This window comes from Ochotona princeps, chromosome 9, assembly GCF_030435755.1.
Source record: "Ochotona princeps isolate mOchPri1 chromosome 9, mOchPri1.hap1, whole genome shotgun sequence".
Lineage (NCBI taxonomy): Eukaryota > Metazoa > Chordata > Mammalia > Lagomorpha > Ochotonidae > Ochotona > Ochotona princeps.
In genome coordinates, this window is record NC_080840.1 from 70,158,093 (window position 1) to 70,178,402 (window position 20,310).

Below are 20,310 nucleotides of genomic sequence, written 5' to 3' on the forward strand. Positions count from 1 at the left end.
AATGTTTATTCACAGATTCTTGAGCATATATACTCATTGCAGGAAAGGAGGCAAATGTAAAAATTATAGAATTATGTCACAAAATATCCATCAGGTCAGTGGAGTAAAAAGGAATATGATGTCTATGAGCGGCATTATCTCTAGTAGAAATCATTCTTAGGACAGCAAAGATCACAGAAAAAAACAAGTCCAAACAGATTTCAGAAGCTAGTTGTAAGAAGTTCTAATTTAGAAAGTTAAGACAAATGTTTAGGAAAGAAGGTTTCATTTAAGCTTTTTTATTTTTATTTTTATGTTTTTAATTTACTTGTGGGTTTGTTTTTGTGCAGGTTAAGTCACCAATATAACTCTGTCATGCCATATGGGTGCCAGTGCATATCCCAGTTACTTGATTTCTGTTGCAGCACCCTGCTAATGAGCTTTGAGAAAACCTTGGAATATAGCTCAAATGCTTCAGGCTCTGGGTGAAGCTCCTGGATCCTGGCTTCAGCCTGGCCCAGGACCATCTGTTGTGGAATTAAAGGGAGTGAACCAGCGGAAAGAAGATCTCTACCTTTTTCTATCTGTCTCTTCTCCTCTCTCTAACTCTGCCTAGTTAAGAAATTCATTTGAAAATTCTAGTTAAGAATTTCATTTGTTTCCTGTTTTAATTTGGAATGTAGAGAGACTGAGATAGACAGAAATCATCCAACTGTTGCTCATTTCCCCCAAACCTATCCTATTTGAATCTGGGGCAAGCCAAATTTAGGAATCTAGAACTCAATCTACACTTGAAACCAAGCACTCTGGCTTCATGCAGGTGTCTGAAGTGCCACCCTTATTGCTCTGCACAACGCTGGCCTCATATATGTTGGCTCCACAAACACTTGCATTCTTATACACTTCTTTTGAAATTAAAAATGGTGGCTATTGTATTGTGTCTGAGGGTATGATCTGTACACATTTCTTGTTGTTATTGATTTCAGGAATCAGCAACTACAGAAACTCATTTTGAAAGTCAGTAGCACTCACTCCTTACAACACACAGAGGAAAAAAAAAGACTTGAAGACATTTGTTACTTATGATATCAATAATTTACTTAGAAATAATGAATATATATTAATATGTTTCAAGCCATATATTCATTATTAATTTTTTGGTAATATCACTATGATACCATGATACCAAGATGTATATAATTGCTACAATGTTGCAATTCGGGCAAAATAGGAAAGACAACATCTTTCAGATTTTATCTGGTACCTTATAAAATAAAACATTGATTGCATTTGGCTTTTATTTAAGTTAGCTGCTTTCGGCTTTGCTACAATAAATAATGATAACTGAATATGTGTGTGTGTGTGTGTGTGTGTGTGTACGTATATAGATACCTATAAAATACACATATGAATACACACACATATAAATGTTTTTTTTTTTCTTTAACCTACCTGCAATTCAGTGATGACATTTAACTCAGCATTTAGTATAATGGGACATTTACAAAATTCGGAAGTCTCTTCGTGTGCTTGACGAAATACATTGATTTCTCCTGGAAAGGATGCTGCTTCTGTGCATATTACATCAAATCTCACTCTTATTTTTCAGTAGAAGAAATAGAGCATTTTGTCTAATAAAAAATAGAGAACTCTATATTTTTGTAGTATAGCCTCTGGTATGTAGGAAATCATGTATAGGACAATATTTCATTATTGATGTATGCCAACCAAAAATAGCAACACATTATTTTACTTGCAAATGATTTGTGTTGTTAAAATGTGTATATTTTAAATCTGTAGTGGCAACAAATAACGTTATCTTTATTATTCCTAAGATAACCTTAACGAAAGAAAATTATTTTCACATATCACTGTATATTCATATTTCAATATCATGTAAAATGTATTGATAAACTATTCATGGAGATACAGAACTCTGTCAGCATTCTGTCTGGAAACTCAATTTCATTAATAGCACATTAGCAAATATAAAATCAATTTAGTTTATAATATTAAAAAAATAATATAAATTGTATAGACACAAATGTCAAAGGAAAACAAAAGCAAGTGTATTTAAAAATTAAAATAATGGTCTCAAAGAGGATATTTAATTCAAAAGGCTCCGAGTAGACATCAAATAAAATGATCAGTATGCCTCCTAAAACACAATACTTTAAATGTCAAGTCCAATTATAGGGATCTTACAAACATGTGTAAACCAAAGATACATGAACTTCAGTGCGCCTGCAAGTGGTTAAGCTCCCAAGCAAATCATCCATATTAGCTACTATTCATGATTTAGATTATGCTATTTTATATCTTCATCATATGCAGCATTTCTGCTGTCACGTTTTCTAGGCATTTTAGCTTCTGCTGAAACAAATGCATTCCCAAAATAGAATGTCACAGCAATCTTCTGCTAGCTGTTAAAGTCAATTTGTGCATTTATTTTTAAGATGCTTTATTTGAACTTTCTAACTCAAAGAGGGCCTGGAAGGTAATGTCAGAATGAATGAGAACTGGTTTGAGAAAGCAACAGTGGACAGATGATCTACCATTTAAAATATATATATATACATATATACATACATATCTCACAGCCTCCTACCTTGAAGACAAACATCTCACGGCGAAGAATAGCTAGCGTGTTAAAGTTCCCATCACAGATGTTGGGTTTGGCTCCAGGGTAGGAAGGTCTGCCAGTGGGAGGCCGAGGAGGTTTGGGCCTGTCATTTTTCCTTGGGTCGGCAGGAGGAATAGAGCGGTGTGGGGGCACTGTCGGTAGAGGTCTTGTAGGTGGAGGGATCTTGTCAGGTGGACCTTTTGAAAATATGAGGACAGTGCTTGGCTCACTTAAAACTGGAATAGTGCTGGAAAATATGCTACAGAGAACAGTCACTTATCAGCAGCGAGCAGAGAGGTGAGCTAAGAGGTCTTCAATATTTTCTGAAAAAACAAAGTATCTTAGCCACCAAATCATTGCCAAATCTGTCTGAAATTACCCCGATTGTGCTAGCTTCAGGTGCAAGGAATCACTTTTTTTTTTAACTTTTAATAACTTTTTTTTTTATAGCTTCACCACAGTTCTTATTGTAAAGCCATTCTCAAATCTTTTCTGGAAGTAGGTGATATATAAATAATAAATAAATGACAGTTGACACTGGGGACATGAATGCAAGTTCCACATAAGTTAATCCAAGGTTTTGATAGACAATGCTTTCATACAAACATTTCCTAAAGCCAAGCATTGTCTCAATAAAGTGTATTCTACCATATATCAACTATATGGGTTAATTTTTTAAATAAACTATTACTATTTTTTTCCAATAAAATATTTTGATAAATTGCTAGATGATTGTTTCATTTAAAAAATACTGAAATAGCCAAACACATACTGATTTAAAAACATCAGTAAAATATTAATGTGAAGAAGAACTTCTGAAAAGAGACTTCTAAATCAAGCCAAAGTTTACACATGTAATTTGGTGCAGATGTTAAGCATCATTCCTCAGGAGATTAACATTTTTCAGAAGAAACACAGGCCTGTTCACACTTAATATTTAGATATGGAAAGGATATTCTTTTGCAGACCTTCAGTCTAGACTACTAATTCATGAGGTCATGAGAAAGAGACTTCTTTCAGTTTACCACTTACTAGGAATTTCAGAAGACATACATTTAGGAATAGGCTAGCTCAATGCAAATTCCAGTATGAGGCATTTATTTCTCTTTCAGTCTCAGACATTTTCCTGTTCTCAATACCTTAATAAAATAAAGAGTAGCACATAAATTGACCCTTTTTTCCTAAGTCTATTTGAACCCTTAGAGAATATATTTCTGGAATTGAAAACCTAAGGAATGCAACACAAGCTAGTGAACTTAAACTATACTACTTAAAAAATGCAAATGGTAGTCTAGATATTGGGAATTCACATATAAACAGCACACAACTGTCTTCATTCTATAAAACTGAAATCTTTGTTAAGTTAAAAAGCTGTATCTGCTATTTATAAATTATAAATGTCAGATTCTTAACAATTACATGTGACAAAAATGCCTTGGAATGAGGGAGTTAGGGCTATAGCAAATATGCGTAATATAGATGCACAATTTAGTCTTTCTCCCACATTCTTTGACTGAATCCCCTAAATAAAAATAATTGTACTGATTTTTTGTGTTGCAAAAATTAACTTAGTAATTTACTAATGTTCTTATTTCTTGACTTTTGCTCTGAGTCAATGATTGACCACATGCCTAGAAGGTCAAGTTGATCCATCGATCATATACAAGCCTTTACTGTCATTTGTCCAGGAACTATCCAAAATCAGATATCACAACCTGTGATTCAATCTGTCAGTTTGCACCAAAGTTTCAACATCTAGTATTTCTCATTATTTTTAGTGATGACTTTAATCCATGATGTTTTTCCATCCGGATTTAAATATAAAAATAATTTAGAATTTAATATAATCACGTTTCAAGTAAATTAAAAAATAAAACTTCATCAGTGTTAAATACGATTTCCATACTATATACATTAAGATTCATAAGAACATTGCCAAAAATATCTAACTAATTGAAAAAAAAAATCTTGACAACAGGCCAGGTAGACATGCATATATATTTTTCTTAGTTTTTGTCACAAAGAATCTATCCCAAGAGAGAAGGGATTCTTGGCTTCGCTGTAGAATTAGCCAAAGAAAGAATGATAACCTACCATATATCTTCTGGATGCCCTGCAAATCATCATTAGGTAGTTTGAAGTTGTCTGTTTCCATGTACTGGTAAAATGGAGCCATGATGGCAGTGGGGTCATTGGAATGCTCCAATCCCAGAGCATGTCCCAGTTCATGAACTGCTACAAGAAATAAGTCATTTCCTGTATAAACAAGAATAGAAATTATTGTAGCTAATAATATCCAAGTACAGAACTGAAAAGGACAAGTTGGTGTTACCAGAATTTTACCCAGGAAAATTGCAGAACTCTATTTCAGTTATTGGTGTGATTGTTACTGGCTTCCTTACTGGAAAAAAATTCAAAAAAAAAAAAATATATATATATATATATATTCTTTTTTTTTTTTTTTTTTTTTTTTTTTTTTTTTTTTACGGTGAGAGCAAGGCAGTAATGATGAAGATACGGAAGGTTAGAAACCACAGTAAGGAACAGCCAACAATGGATGAAGGAAGTCTACTGGCTTCAGAAATTGAGATTATCATGTAGAGCAGCTCCGCTTTTCTTTCCTACTTAACATAATTCTAACAGTTCAGTAAAGGAAAAAAATCAGGCCAGGCACAATCACTGCTTTTATATTGATGAGCAAATTAAGGCATGGATGGGACAAATCTTATAAAAAAAAAAAAAAGAACAGATCTTGGTATTTACAGAGCTATATCTATGACTCAAGGTATCACAGCTTCTAAAATAATGCTTTGTATTTTTTAAGTAGGTTGGACTATAGGAATGTAATATTTTAAAGTAAAAGCAATAGATTGACAGTCATATGAATCAGAACTCTAGATTAATCTCAGTTTAATCAGTTCTTAAGTGGACTGAATAAAATTTATTTAACGTAGAACTAATATTTCTCAATGGAAATTTCTACCTGTAACCATATTGTACAACAGTCTGTGAAGCATAAAACTCTTCAGAAAAACAACTTAGTATGTTGCATACCCTAATACGTTTGTAATCTCTGCATGTTGTCCATTTCCATGTCATCATAGTGAAGTTCTTTGTAAGTAAAATGGTAGTCCTGTATTTATATTACTTAATTCTAAAATTTTATTTAGACCATATGAACGTGAAATAGTTGGAGCTATTACATCTCTAAGGCTTGTTTTTCTAAGTGAAAAGATTAATAGGACTGAAACAAAGTGCAAAGTTTTACACCCATGACTTTCAGTGAATGCAACAATTTCAGGAGGTGTCAATTTTAGGTAAATTCCTTTACAAATATTTTTATAATGAGCTGTTATAATTCTCTTCAGGGCCTCTATCATTAACACAAAGCTGCTACGTAAACAAACGTTTTCTTGCTGGAATTATCTTTCATAAGTGAAGGCTGAGGTCATGCAGCTCATTCCCACAGAACTTTAGAAGGCCCAATGTGACTTACCACAACAACACTTAAAGAAACCTACCTGAGAACAACTGAAACACTAAAGGTAAAATAAGTTCAAATTGTTTAAAAAGAAACAGACATTTCCACTTCTCTGTTCTTATAAAATTACATAAAAGTTAAAGTAAGAAACCAATAAAATATAAAATAGGTGCACACATTAGCTAATATATATATATAACATATAATGTATATTATATATTATATCATATATATATATAATTTTTTTTCACTGTCCCCATTGAAAACTCTGATATGAGTATGCTAGATATATTATTTGGATTATCTCATTTAATGCTTACAACAATCCTCTTAGTTTATCAGTCACTAATACATTGTTATTTCTATTTGAACATACAAAACCAGGGTTCAGACTGCATATTTGTCCTAACAATTACAATGTTGTCATCCCATATCTGAGTACCTCTGAGTACCTGGCTTTGGGTCCCTCAAATTCTCCTGCTGTATCTCCCAACCAATGCACACACAGGGAGATAGCAAATGGTGTCTAAAATGCTTGGGTCCCTGCTTTTCAACAAAGAGAGCTGCCTGAGTTTCTGGCTGTTTGGTTTTGGCTTAGGATTTTACTGGTAATTATGGGTATTAGCAAATGGGAGTTCTTGCATGCTCTCTTTTGCCTCCTCTCCCTCTCTCCTTTTGCTGCTGCAATTTAAAAAAACAATAAGGAAGTCAAGACTTGCACATATTATATTTATTTTGTGAGGACACACAGTGCGATAGGGTTGGAATTTAACTTTCAGTTCTATTACAGAAATCATGTTTATAATCAATATGTTAAATAACCAATATAAATCCAATAATATGCTTCTGTATTTTGAACTTGATTTGGCTTCCAACCCATGCAAATAATGACAAATTTATGCTAAAAGTTAATATATTAATATTAATAGCTGACAAAATAACAACAGAGGCAAGGGAATAGCCTGATTGAAGGTTTTAAGTTAGTGCAATCATTTGGGCATGAATTTAGGTGAGGACCAAAGTGGAAACAGTGGAAGTAGAAAGTAGTTGAAAAGTCCTTTAAGTATTTAAGGGAGAGACACAGCATTTTACAAGTTTCATAAAACGCAAAAGTTGAAGATAACACTAAGATTTCTGGCACAAGAAACTGGAAGTATGTAGTCATTTGCTGAGATGAAGTTTGTAAGAGGAGAAATTGGCAGCTGGGAAAGTCAAGTTGGATATATTCAGACGGAATTAGAGGCAGGTGCAGGATAGAACGATAAACACGTGATAGATGAGCAACTGTGGGAAAAGCGCATGAGTTGGCCTCAGTAGGAGCACAGGCAGTTCAATCCTTGTCAAAGAGAGGGAATGGAATATAAAGACACAGAATCAGTTGCATTGTTACAATTAATACTCAGAAATCTCTTCTGAGAACTTATAGCGTGTTTAGTGAAACTGGAAGACGTCATTACCTGAAAGAACATGATGAATATAAAAGGGGACAGAATAAACCATGAAATATTGACTCAAGGATGTTTAAATGATATTAGAAAAGCATATAGCGATATACAGAACAGCTACCAGGCAGCATTCATTATTTAGTGTGGGTGGGAGGGAGGAAGGGAGACACGTTAACATGTTCCAAGTAATAGACAGGTGTAAAGAATGTATAGTGGTTTGGACAGTAGAATGGCTACAAGTATCGATGATTATTGAAATATTACCTGATGATTCATTCATATGGAAAATAATTATGCTAGCTACAAATCTAAATAAAATTTGGAATTATTCTCACTGTATGGTTCTTTCTTCTCTTATTAAGTCATCTTCATGCAGATACGGGTGAGAAGAATTGATTTCATAAATCTTTTGCTATTACCAAGTGAATACTAAAACTAGAGAGAAAGATAAAGAGACTGAATATATGTCAGGGAGTGATTTTTGACACTCCATGGTTTTTTATGCCACCTTTTGAAGGGAATAATAGCATCCAGGAAGGAGAAAGGGCAATGACAAGAAACTGCGGTAAGGAATTGAGGTCAGGGATGGTATTGGATATTGGATACAACTGCTGCCTGCATTGCTGGCATCCTATGTGGGCACTGGTTTGAGCCTTGAATGCTTTACTTTACAATACAGCTCTTTGCTAATGGCCTGGGAAAAGAAAATAACTTGGCAAAGTCTTTCAGTCTCTGCCCCCTAACTGAGAGACCCAGATGAAGCTGTAGGCTCCTGGCTTCAGTTTGTCCTAGCGTTGGCAATTGTGATCACCCACAATTGGGAATGAACACACAGAAAATTCTATCTCTACTTCTCTATTGGTAAAACTCTGTCAAAATAAATAAAGCTTTCACAAAGATAATTTCAGATTAACTCTTAAATTATCATATGCTCAAAGAACATTTACAGTGATGATGCTAGTGGGAGTAAGAAAAATATCCAATCATCATGAAGAATTGCAACAGCAGTTTCATGACATAGTCATATCATGGGAGGAAGTCTGAGATAGGATGGAATATCTACTCATTGAATAAGAGATTCAACAGCTGACAACTGGGCCTTTTTTTTTAAAAAAAAAATTAAGGAAGAATTACAGTTGTAAATAATAAAAAAATAGGATGACTAGAAGGCCAGACATTGCAAAAAACAAAATTGGGACTTTAGGGTCCAAATATCATTTCTATTTTCGCCAGAAAATAGGAAAGTGATTTTTATAAAAGCTGCCATTGTGAGTGAAAAACTAATGGAATATGGCTATTAAGGATCATTTAGATTACATATAAGAGCATTTTAAAAAGGTTTTGGAAACAACGGAAAGGCAAGTTTATTCTGGTGCAAATTTTTTGAAATCCGTGTATAGAATGGGTTCTAAAAGATTCGGGGAAAATATGTATTATGAAAACAGGAAGCGGCATGGACTACAAAATTAAATGCATTTTTAGATGTAGAACATCTACCTCCAAGTGAAATTTTGATTTGAAATTAGAGATTTTTTAAGACGCAAGTCTGGTATCAATAAGTCTAACTGCTTTGCCTAAAAATCAAGGTAAGTGTAGGAACAGCAGAAGGAACAGCATCTTGCACACCCAAACCCAGCATACAGGGCTTCACTGATATGTCATACCAAGAGACTGAATATTAGAAACTCACCAAGGGAAGAGCTAATAGTAGAACAAAGACCTATCAAACAACCAGTGATTGATGAACCAACAACAGAAGACTCCAGAGTTGTCACTCTTTTCAACACAAACAAGTTCCCAGTGAAATAAATAAGAAAACAGCGTTGATTTATAGAACTGCTCTAGACGTTCTTGGCCTTGCTTTGATCAATCCAATGCCCTTAATTCTGAGAAAGTCCTAATGTGGCCCTACAAGGACTGTTTTGTTTTCATTCATCAAAAGAAGAACTCCAATTTTCATCACCTTTCTCTTATGCATTAGGTCCTTTCATCAGAAAAAAAAAAGTTTTCCTTAGAAAAAAATGTAGAACTTATTAACTCTTAGGAAAACTAACAGTGCTGTTAGACATTTGCTAAACTTTTAAATGTTTATTCACAATTTTTCTTTTTCTTTCTTTCTCGCTCTCTCTTTGTTAGTAAAAGATGTTCAAGAAGATAAAAAATAAAATAGACCTCGTAGCATATAAATAATACAAGCCAAAGTCACTTCATTTCAAGTATCTTTTCTCTGCATGATTGTATTGTATCTCAGAAAAGGAATAAAGTCAGACTTTAGAGGAAAGTCAATGGGATTGGGCGCTTATTACTTTTTGGACACACCACTGACCTTTAACTCAGAAATAGCAGCAGGGAACCTCATGTACTGACCATTACTCAGATATTTGGCAATAATGTAATTAAATCTTAGTTGCAGCTCCCAACAGTTTAAAAGGTTAAGTTGTTAAATTAACCAACAACCTTATCTGAATTCTATTAGGAACAAATGTTTGCATATGATAAATTCTGATAATTAAAATGCAGTACACCTCTTTCTTAAAAATGAAAATAATAACTTCTGTAACTTACATTACTCAGGATTCTCAATTGTAATGTACCTCAAACTTACCATTATATATAGAACAAAGAAAAACATCAGCCTCTCGGTTCTTGCAACAGAAGCAGCACTTACTTCTTCTGCAATATTTCTGATTTTTAATTTTCTTCAAAATTTTCTTTAAACTTTTCTTTACTATACTCCAATAAAATTGTTGATATCCAAGCTGTACATATGACAATGCATTACTTGTCATTTCGTTGTCAAAATATGCCTATATCATATTCCAAGATTTTTCACTGTTCTCTAGATGTTTACAGGATGTTCACTCTGTTGACATGTTTTTGTTTTGTTTTGTTTTGCTCTTTAAATTTTTCAAATTTTTATTTGAAAGGCAGAGAAAACGAGAGATAGAGGAAGGTCCTCCATCCACTGGTTTACTCCCCAAATGGTTGCAACTTCCAGAGCTACGCTGATTTGAAGTTCAGCATCAAAAGCCTCCTCTGGGTCTCCCATGTGGGTACAGGATCCCAAGGCTTTGGGCATCCTCTGCTTCTTTTCCAGGCCACGTGTAGGGAGCCAGACTGAAAACAGAAAACCTAGGGCATGGAGTGGTGCCTCTCTATTGGGTGCTGCCACAGAGTAGAGGATTGGACTGTTGAGCAATGCATCAGTGTCCGTTGTCATATTTTGAATATTAATGTACATGGGACAGCAACGGGGGATGTTTTCAGTCCTTGGGTCCCTATACTCCTATGGGAAATCCAGAAGAAGCTCCAACTTTTTGGCTCCATATTGGCCCACCCCAAATACTAGGGTCATTAGGGTCATCTGGGTTAGGTGATGGAATATATTTAATTCTGTGTGTGTGTGTGTGTGTGTGTGTGTAAACTCTGCTGTTTAAATAAATTTTTAAATCCTTTAAAAACTATGGCTATATAGTATTCCACATAAAATTGTAATGATTCAAACATCCTTAGTCCCAGAAACATTTTCAAATCTGGGATCATTAGCATCGCTGAGTCTATTTCCTTTCTCATCCCTAAATTGGCCTCGTCCACTCTCGTTTTTGAGTTGTACATTTTTCATTCTCTTCCTTGCATATTTTTCTCCATTATACATGTGTCAAAAAATAATTGTTTTAGCTACAAAAGTTTCATACTTAGTATCATTTTGTTTGATGTCTTTTGAAATCGCTGAAAATCAACATTTTTATAATATAAATCCTTCATTTTGTCGTTCTTGAAAAATTTTGATCAATCCTTTAAAGCAAATATCAAAGTTACCTTCCTATGAAAGCTCACCCAAATCCCTAAGTAATATACCCTTTGACCCTTCATAATCCGTAAAGTTCAGTGAATAAATTAGTAGTAAACCATTCCATGATTGCTTATTACATCTGACAACATGTCATGCTTACCATATTTACAGGTAAAATAGGTGGATTAGGACCAACTTGAACAATATATAATTTTAAATATCTACATTTAAATACTGAAATCCATTTCCATAAGTAAAATTCTGAAAACAACACCGGTCTTTGACTTGCAGAGTGATAGGAATTTCTTTTCTTTTTTTTCTTTTAAATTGATTATCATGGTTATTGTTATTCAGTAGCTTATGATGACCAGACAAATAAATGGAATGCAGTTACAATTATACGTTGATTTTATATGTTTATGATAAATGTCACTGTTTGATTTGATGGATATCTAGTTTGTTTCATATTTTCTGAGTTTTCTGACTTTGTTCATTATTTACAGTGCTATTATTATACCCCAACACCTGAAGAAGGAAATAGAAGTTTTTGTATCATATTGTTACAAAATCAATAGAGAGAAATGCCAGTTAACTTTCACATGTACCGAGCCAAGAACTAGTCCCTGTCTATTTCTCCCGATACTAGCTAGGTTTTATTATTATCTTTTTTTTTCTTTTTCTTTTTTTTTTTTTTTTTTACAAAAAAGGTACTGAGAATTAGGGTAGGTGCTTAGTGCAATGCTTAACATGTCACTGGGGGTGGGGGTAGGTGTTGTGTCATAGAGGTTTAAGCCGCTACTTGGAATGCTCATGTTATTTCAAAGTATTGGTTGCACACCCAACCTCCCTGTTTCCAGCCCAGCTTCCTGCTATGTGCATGGACGGCAGCAGATGATTAGTCCAAGTATGTGGATTACTGCCAAACATGTAGGAAACTTGAACGTCTGTGCTCCTGGACTCATCTTTACATACAACTGGTTATTCTGGGCATTTTGGAAGTAAAGCAGTTTGGAGATGTAGTTTGGAAGCTGTATCTCTCCCTCTCTTTTTCTGTCACTCTCTCTTTCAAATAATTGAATATTTTTTAAATAAAAAAATTAAAATGTGAAAAACAACATGTCACTTGTGGTCCCTAGTACCTAAGCTTGGGTCTTAGCTTTGGATCTAATTTCAGCTTATTGCCAAAATGCACTCCAGCCAACACTCGATTGAGTTCTTGATGCCTTAGTTCTGTCGGGCCCCTTGCCATTACGGAGATTTAGGAGTGAATAAGCAGATGGGTGATGATCTTTTTCTCTCCCACTCTCTTGTTTAATTTCAAATAAAAATAAGTGTAAAATATTGGACAGTTGCTATGTTTTCATGCAAAACAGAAATAAACAGGATCATTGAAAACAATGATATCTATGACAAACCAGAAAACATGGAAGAATTCAGGTATATCTGAATAATTAAAGCTAAAATACACCTTTTACTTTGTAGACTGTACTTTGCATGTGAAATCCATATTCGGTGCATTACACATGCCCTCATTTAGTGCAAAAAGTCTGAAACAGAAATGGTCATGAGGATTTTTTTCTCTCCTATTGATTTCAGTAAAGATTCTGACATCTTCAAATATGTCCTAAGCTATATCCTTACATGTGGTCTATTTATGTGAGATGCACTGCCCAAGGGAAGCTCAGTCTGATGAGCAGGATGATTTCAGAACTTGATTTCCCTTTCCCTGAAGTTAGCATAAAAACAATCAACTTTGGTGACTGCTTAAATGAGTTAATAATCAAATGAAAGGAAATGTCACTCTTCACAGATTTAAATTATTTGATGTGATTATTTGTAGAAAATTATTATTTGCATAGAAATTGGGTAATACATGCTACTATCCAGACCAGAACCTACTCTACTATGAGCAAGGAACTATTCATAGCATTATCAACTATTAATGAACACTGCATCATAATATGAATAATTTTCTTCTTACATGCCAGGAAAGCTGAATGCTAAAGACCCTAAAAGAGACACCATCCAGGAACTAAGAGTATAGTTTGATGATTCTGAGCTCTTCTGAGTTCAAGAACCTCTTGGAGAATCTGAGAAATTCTGAAGCTTCTTCTAAGAATCTTGTATGCCCTAGCAAAGTAATTTCTGGCATGTGGAGTTGTCTCTCCTCACTGAAGCCTTACTGGCAATCTCAGGTACAACTTCTGTTATAATGAATAAGTCCTAGAAAGCAAATGAATATGCAACATGATGACTACAAGTTCATAACACTCTATTGTACACTTAAAATTTTCTTTTAAAAACTTGTTTATAAAAACCACATTTTTTATTTTTTTATTTTATTTTGTTTTTTACATTGTATTTTTTTTATTCATTAATTACATTGTATTAGTTTCATAGGTACTGGGATTTCTCCCACCCCTCCCCACACCCTGAATGCCTTACTCTCAGCGGCCGGAGGCCTGCTTGCTCTGTGCAGTTTGAATTTTCTTTTTTGGTCATGGGCTGCATAGGACTTCTATGGCTTCATTCTTTCACTGTTAAATAGTGGCCTTTTTCAGTATTTTCACCATTCCCCTTTACAAATTGCTGAAGCCACAAAGCACATTTTGGGGGGTAAATCTTAGAAGGCTGGGGTTCCAGAAGGCATCTGTGTGATGGCTCCATTCACCAAGGGGTTTCCCTAATTGCTGTATTCTCAGTTTCTTCTAATAAAAAGAACCAAAAAAAAAAAAAAACCACATTTTTTTTAACAATTAGAAAAACAATGTCAATGTTCCTCAGTAAGAAAATGATCATTTTTTTTCAGCAGCTAAAATATTTTTATACATGTGTTGGACTTCAAATGTTCTAACAAAGTAGTCCTTTAAAGTGTTTATTTCCAAAAAATGATTGGAGGGAAGAACATAAGGGGAGGAGAGAGAAGGAGGAAAGAAGGGAAAACGATTACTATATGTTAGCTAACAATTGTGATAACTATTTCATAATGTAGAAATTACACAAATTCCCATAAATACAAAGGGAGGAAATGAAAAAATGTAAAATCCTAACCCACCAGTTGTTGAGTATATAAAATTGAGCAAATTATTAAACTTCCCATGTTTCAATCTCTGCATTTGTAATGTCACTGAAGTTGATAGGTTATTGGCATATTAAATAACAATATGATTCATTGTTTAGAAAAAAAGTTTAGTGCATAAAAAGCGACAGTTTCAGCAACAATAATTAACACTATTTAAATTCCTACAATTAGAAAGCTTTGCAGTTACCATTATGGATAGGTACAAATCATATGAGAATAATACCAAACTGTAAAGGGTCAAAAAAGATTGAGAGACTCTTCCAGCTGATGGTTTGCTCCTCAAATGCTCGCCTCAGATGGGGCTGGCCTAAGCAAAATGCAGTATGCCAGAGCTCCATTTGAATCTCCTACGTGAGTATCAGGGACTGAAGTACGTGAGCCGTCTCCTGCCTCCTAGTATGTGTGTTGGCAGGAAGCTAGAGTCAGAAGGGGAGGAGATGGGATACAAACTAAAGCTCTGGACAGCTACAGCAACGATTTACCAGTTTGCCAACTATCTGTCCCTGGAGGGATGCTTTAACAGCCGAAACGTTTAGGTAATAAGTGCCTATATGAAAGAAGTAAGGAAGAAAATAGAAAATAAGGTTCCTTGAAACGGGAAAGACAAGTACTGGAGTAAAGGATGATCAAAATCATCTTTTGAATTTTGTTGTTTTCATAATTAAAGTGCAAGTGTCATAATGCCTTCATGGTCATGTAATTACATTTCCTACCGTCTTTTAGGCTCAAAATGAGCACAACCTAACCTCCGTATTATTTCAGTTCACAGAGTATACTAAATGTTTATGATTTTAAAAGTTAACCATATATGAAGTCTCGCATATAATATACACATCATATATAAAATTTGATATTTTCTCATTATGAAACTTGGATTTCCTCTGCAAATTTTGCACTGATCTGAATCATGAATAATCAGCAAGAAGTAGTACAGAATTTATAAAATGGTTCACTTTGCTGCTCATTCCAGCTTAGCTATATTGCAATTTCTGAATGTTCATTGCTAGCTCCTTCAAGTACTTCTTGAAAGGCTCATTGTAATACTAGTCTACTGCTAAACACACACAAGGGCTCATGCATGGTGCTGAGAAGGGCTGGCTCTTTTTCAAGAAAGGCACTGAAATTACTGTGACACAAAGGTGCAAATTGAAAGGCACAGCCACTACAAATAGCACACTGCAGCACTCACATGTTTTGCTCTAGGTTCAGGTGATGGTGTAAGCTCTGTTTCCTAACAACACGTCTGTATAAACATTCATGTAGTTTGAAGAAAATACATTTCAACACTAAAAGAATAGTAGACCTTGTGCCATATGGGTACTGGTTCAAATCCTGGCCTCCCCACTTCTGATCCATCTTCCTGCTAATGCTCCTGGGAAAACAGCAGTAGATGGCCCATGGACTTGGGTGCTGCACCCATTTGAAAGACCAGGCAAGAAGTTCTTCACAACCCGTCATATGGTCATTCCATTGGATAGAATATTTTTCTCTCACTTTCTCTAACTCTTCCTTTCAAATAAAAAAAATAATTACATCTTTTTTTTAAAGTTCATAAAATTATTGCTTTATTTTTCTACCCTAAAAGAAGGCAGGAAACTTTCAAAACATTTTATTGTGTGGAACTTTTTCATAATAATGAAGAAACAATCCTAAGCAATACCTCAAGGGCAATTTGCATAGCAGTTATTTGTATTGATTTATATCTTATGAAAACAGGACCTTAACTTTCTCTTAGCTTGATTTTGATTTAGACAGGATTCTTGGTGACTACAGAATCCCAACTCATTTATCTCAGGACATTTACTTTAGAAGACTTGCAATTGAAACTTTTTCCTCTTCCTCTGTAAGGCACACATCTTTGAACAGCCTCTTGGAAGTTTTGCACACTCAGTATGTCTCTCTTGGAAATAACAGCCAATTCTTCAAAATGGAATGACCAAGAAAGATTACGTTTCTGTCTGCCAGGTCCTGTGAGACAGTAGCAGCCTCATTTTGAAGATCATCTACTGGCAAACACAGAAGGCCCACCACACTGAACCGCCTGCCGCTAGACAGAATCCCATTTCACAGAAAACATTTCAAAACTGTTCATGGCAGTGTACAGACGGATCTGAAACAGCTGATGTAACGCATTGGACTGACTCAGGAGCTTTCTCATCCGTCTGCACTTGCCAAAGAAACATAAAAATTAAGACTGGTTGTATTAAAATAACTAACTCTTAGATTATTACAATGAATTATCAGAGAAAGTGCACACACTCCCACATAAGACATGCAGCATGGGAAAATTGAGACACAGCAAAGTGGAAAACATTTTACAGTCCAAAAATGGACTTTTTATATGGGTAAAAATGGTTAACCGATATTCAAGTATTGCTGCTTGTTTTTGAAAATGGAATGAATAAATAATATTGCATTTTAATTGTTAGCCAAATTTCCTGCCCTCATTTTCTGTTTTTCAATTCACTGTCATCTATCATTGTGATAATATAGACCACCTAATGGTGAGAGAATAGATACTTTTCTGTTTTTACAAGAATTCAAAACCAAGCCAACCTGTCTGTACTCAAGTATTTGCATAGAGACTTATGAATAACTTACATGAATTTGCTTGCATAAAATAATAGGTTACAAAAATTTGCCATTAAACCAGGTTAGGATGCCTGCCATCTATTGGCTGTTTTTCTTCCAGCTGTGAAACACTTTCCTAAGTAAGTTGCCATTTGGGGCCACGGGCCTCCAACCTGGCTTGGGATGGCACACCTGAGTGCCATTTGGCTCCAGATGCCCCATGCACTTCTAAGCACAGGGACTGGGGATTGACCAAGGAAAGGGCCAAGGGGATATGTGGGAGGGAGGACATTTGAGAGACTATATTGCAGGTGAAGAATGATTTCTGAGGGACTTCCATCAACAAGGCCACTCTGTACTTGCTGACCGTGGAATGCGTGTGTCAGAACTGGGGCTCCTCAGTGGCTCAGACAGAACAGTGGACTGCACACCCCAGATGCACGTGGAAGATGCAGCAGTCAATAAGAGGATGGTAAAGCATGGAAGGCAGACCGAATTGGTGCACTATCCCATCTCTGTGTTGACAGAAATTATCTGGGCAATTGGAGACACTCTAAGATGATCTGTGTCAGCCAATGGACCTAAGAATAATTCACTCATTCTTGGATCTGCGAGATTGATAGCATGTCAGAACTATTGTAACCCGTTGAGCAGAACTCTCAGAGCATGCTCTACATTAGGGACACTGGAGTAGCATCAGGTGGCCATTCCCCATCCCAGGGTATTGAGGCAGTTAGAAGGCTGGGTGCAGCTTGTTCCCTTATCTCTCCCTTTTCCAGATGCAGGAAGAAGAAATGGTCTCAACCACTTTCTCTAACCCTCGATCTCGCCCTAACCTATGTAAACATCATCAAAAATAAAATTAAATAGCATTAGAAATAGCATAAAATAAAGTAATACATAAAGAACAGCAAGGACAGTGAGTGTGCTATGAAGACTTCATCGCCACTTATTTCGATCTCCTGATGGTTTTGCTCTTTTCCTAATCAAAGCTTTTCTTCACAATATTTCGTGTTTTTGTGTTTCTAATACTTTCTTTATAGAGGTCCTTTCATGCTCAATTTTTCTCAAAAGTAGGCATCGCTAAAACCTTAGGTGTTTAACGTAACTTTCTGCTAAAAATACATTGCACTTTACGCTTGCCAATGAAACACTTTGTATTAACTTATTGGCTGGCCTATAGCATTATCACTCATAGCTTAAAATCAAAAACTTTATTATTTCTCACAAAAAGCTATTTTTTGAAATAAAATTTCCTAAATCGATTAAAGCCAGTAATTCTCAGAAAAAGATTAAATATAGTTGCTCTTTTGCAGTAGCCATTGCTTAGCAATGGTTAGAATCCATGATTGTATGGTAACAGCAAAATGTATAATTTTTAAAATTATTAGATTATTTTACATGTGACAAGGAAATCAACATGAAGGATCACAGATTTGATAATTATTTGTGCACACAGCATCAGTGAAATATTGGTGAGCTAGTTTTAGTAAGGTAGTAGACTTTAAAATATTTAGATGATAGATAGCACATATAAATAATATCAGAAAATTCATACTTAACCTTATGTTTAAACAGCAAATTTGTGAAATACTTCTGGATTTTCAAAAGGATATGAAGTCACAAAAGTGTCTTCCTTATCTGCTTTTGTGGTTGCCTTTGGAGTGTTAAGACTGAAATCGCAGGATAAAAGTAGAAGTAAAAACAAAAAGGCATTTCTTGTCAAAATGACAGGCATATTTTATATCAGTCTATGATTTAGTCAACATATTCCATACTTCTCATATTTACATTATTTTTACCTAGGTACAGAAAAATAACTTGTCTTAGATTTATTTAGCAAATAAATATTTGCTGGTACGGGGTTTTAGCCTAGCAACTGGCAGAATGTCCTTTTGGCAATATAGTTAAGCATTTGAAATGTTCTGAAGAGAGCTTTCTTTCTGAGATTCATGACTTGGAAGGAAACCATAAAATAAATGCCTGTAAATGTCTGGTCAAATGTGGGGTGTGTGTGTGTGTGTGTGTGTGTGTGTGTGTTTTGCAAGCAAAGCAATGAATAAAGCATCTATGTTTCATAATGTTTACAGATTTAAAACAAATTCTAATAATAGCTGCACTGTAGTATTGGCAGCTTAAAGGCATTACAAACCCTGACTAATATAAAGATTAGTCATTTAAATCTATGATTTAATAATATGTTCACCTTTAACTATCTTTAGTTACAAAGGATTTAATCAATTGGAAATGATTTTCTCATTTACTGAAGGGGAAGGACAATTAAGGTATGTGGGGTACCATCTCTGACCTAGAAACTTGATCCTCACAAAAGTGTCTAAAGTGGTTATAATTACCCTCAGCAACATCTCAGGGAACAAAGGCTGAGAGTAAATAATGTAAAAAATGGAAACTGGTATAAGAGTTTGTATCTAGGTTTGTTTAAATCCAGCTTTTTTTTTTCCTATAGTGCATTGCTAATTCAAAGTAATTCTTACTACAGACAGAAAAACTTGTCTCAAGAGAGAAATGATGATGGAGAGACAGAAATTCTACTTTCAAAAAAGTATTTTTTTAATGTTTGCTCATAAGTTGCTAGTTATCATGAGTATTAATAGCTCAGATGAAGAATTTATTTTCCACTGAATAACTTATCAGTAAAATATACCATCCATTGAAATTATGATGCCGACTCCCCTGGACAACACCTATCATCCTGTACTATAGTAATGAGGTGTTAAATGAAGTACGCTAAGGGATTTCTGTACTTGCTGGAAGAAATTTCCAAGATTACAGTGAAACTATTATTTGAATATTTTTTTGCAAAATCTGTAAACATTGTGAGATATAAGTACTGTATTCATTGCTTTACATACTAAAAACACAACCCTCTCACAGTACCCCATTACTCAAAATTCTAAAAGAATTTCTTGGTACAGTTTAAGTTATCCATTTTAAAGCACATTCCAGATTTTGGGCCAAATTCTTCTCTCCAACCCATCTGTCACTGCTTACAAAGACAAAGCTTAATTCCTAACTGTCTCCCTAATAACTCTATGCAAGTGTTTCAGAAAGTGTGTGGAAGTGGAATTAAGAGATAAGCATATTTTGGTGCAAAGTACGGAAATCCAGGAAGAGACATAACTTTAAAAAGTTCAAGGAAAATACACATTATGAAAAAAATGAGGCATATATTATAAAACATTTTGCACCAAAATTCAACATTTTATGTATTTTCATAAACTTATGGAAGGATCGTCATGCCAAGTTCACTTCTCACTTGCTTTGTGCTGATACTGCGTAAGTAAATGTTATAAAACATCTGCCTCTCATCTTTCA

General features: G+C 34.7%; 1 protein-coding gene across 1 annotated transcript in view; it reads right to left on the minus strand.

Moving 5' to 3' along the window:
* MMP16 (matrix metallopeptidase 16) overlaps positions 1-20,310 on the minus strand; it is a 274,840-nt gene that overhangs the window by 77,951 nt on the left and 176,579 nt on the right. Inside the window, exons 5-6 of the mRNA XM_004598102.2 lie at positions 4,697-4,858; positions 2,588-2,799 (exon numbers count right to left, since the gene is read on the minus strand). Of these exons, the coding sequence (XP_004598159.1) occupies positions 2,588-2,799; positions 4,697-4,858 (374 nt within the window). The remainder of the gene's footprint in view (positions 1-2,587; positions 2,800-4,696; positions 4,859-20,310) is intronic.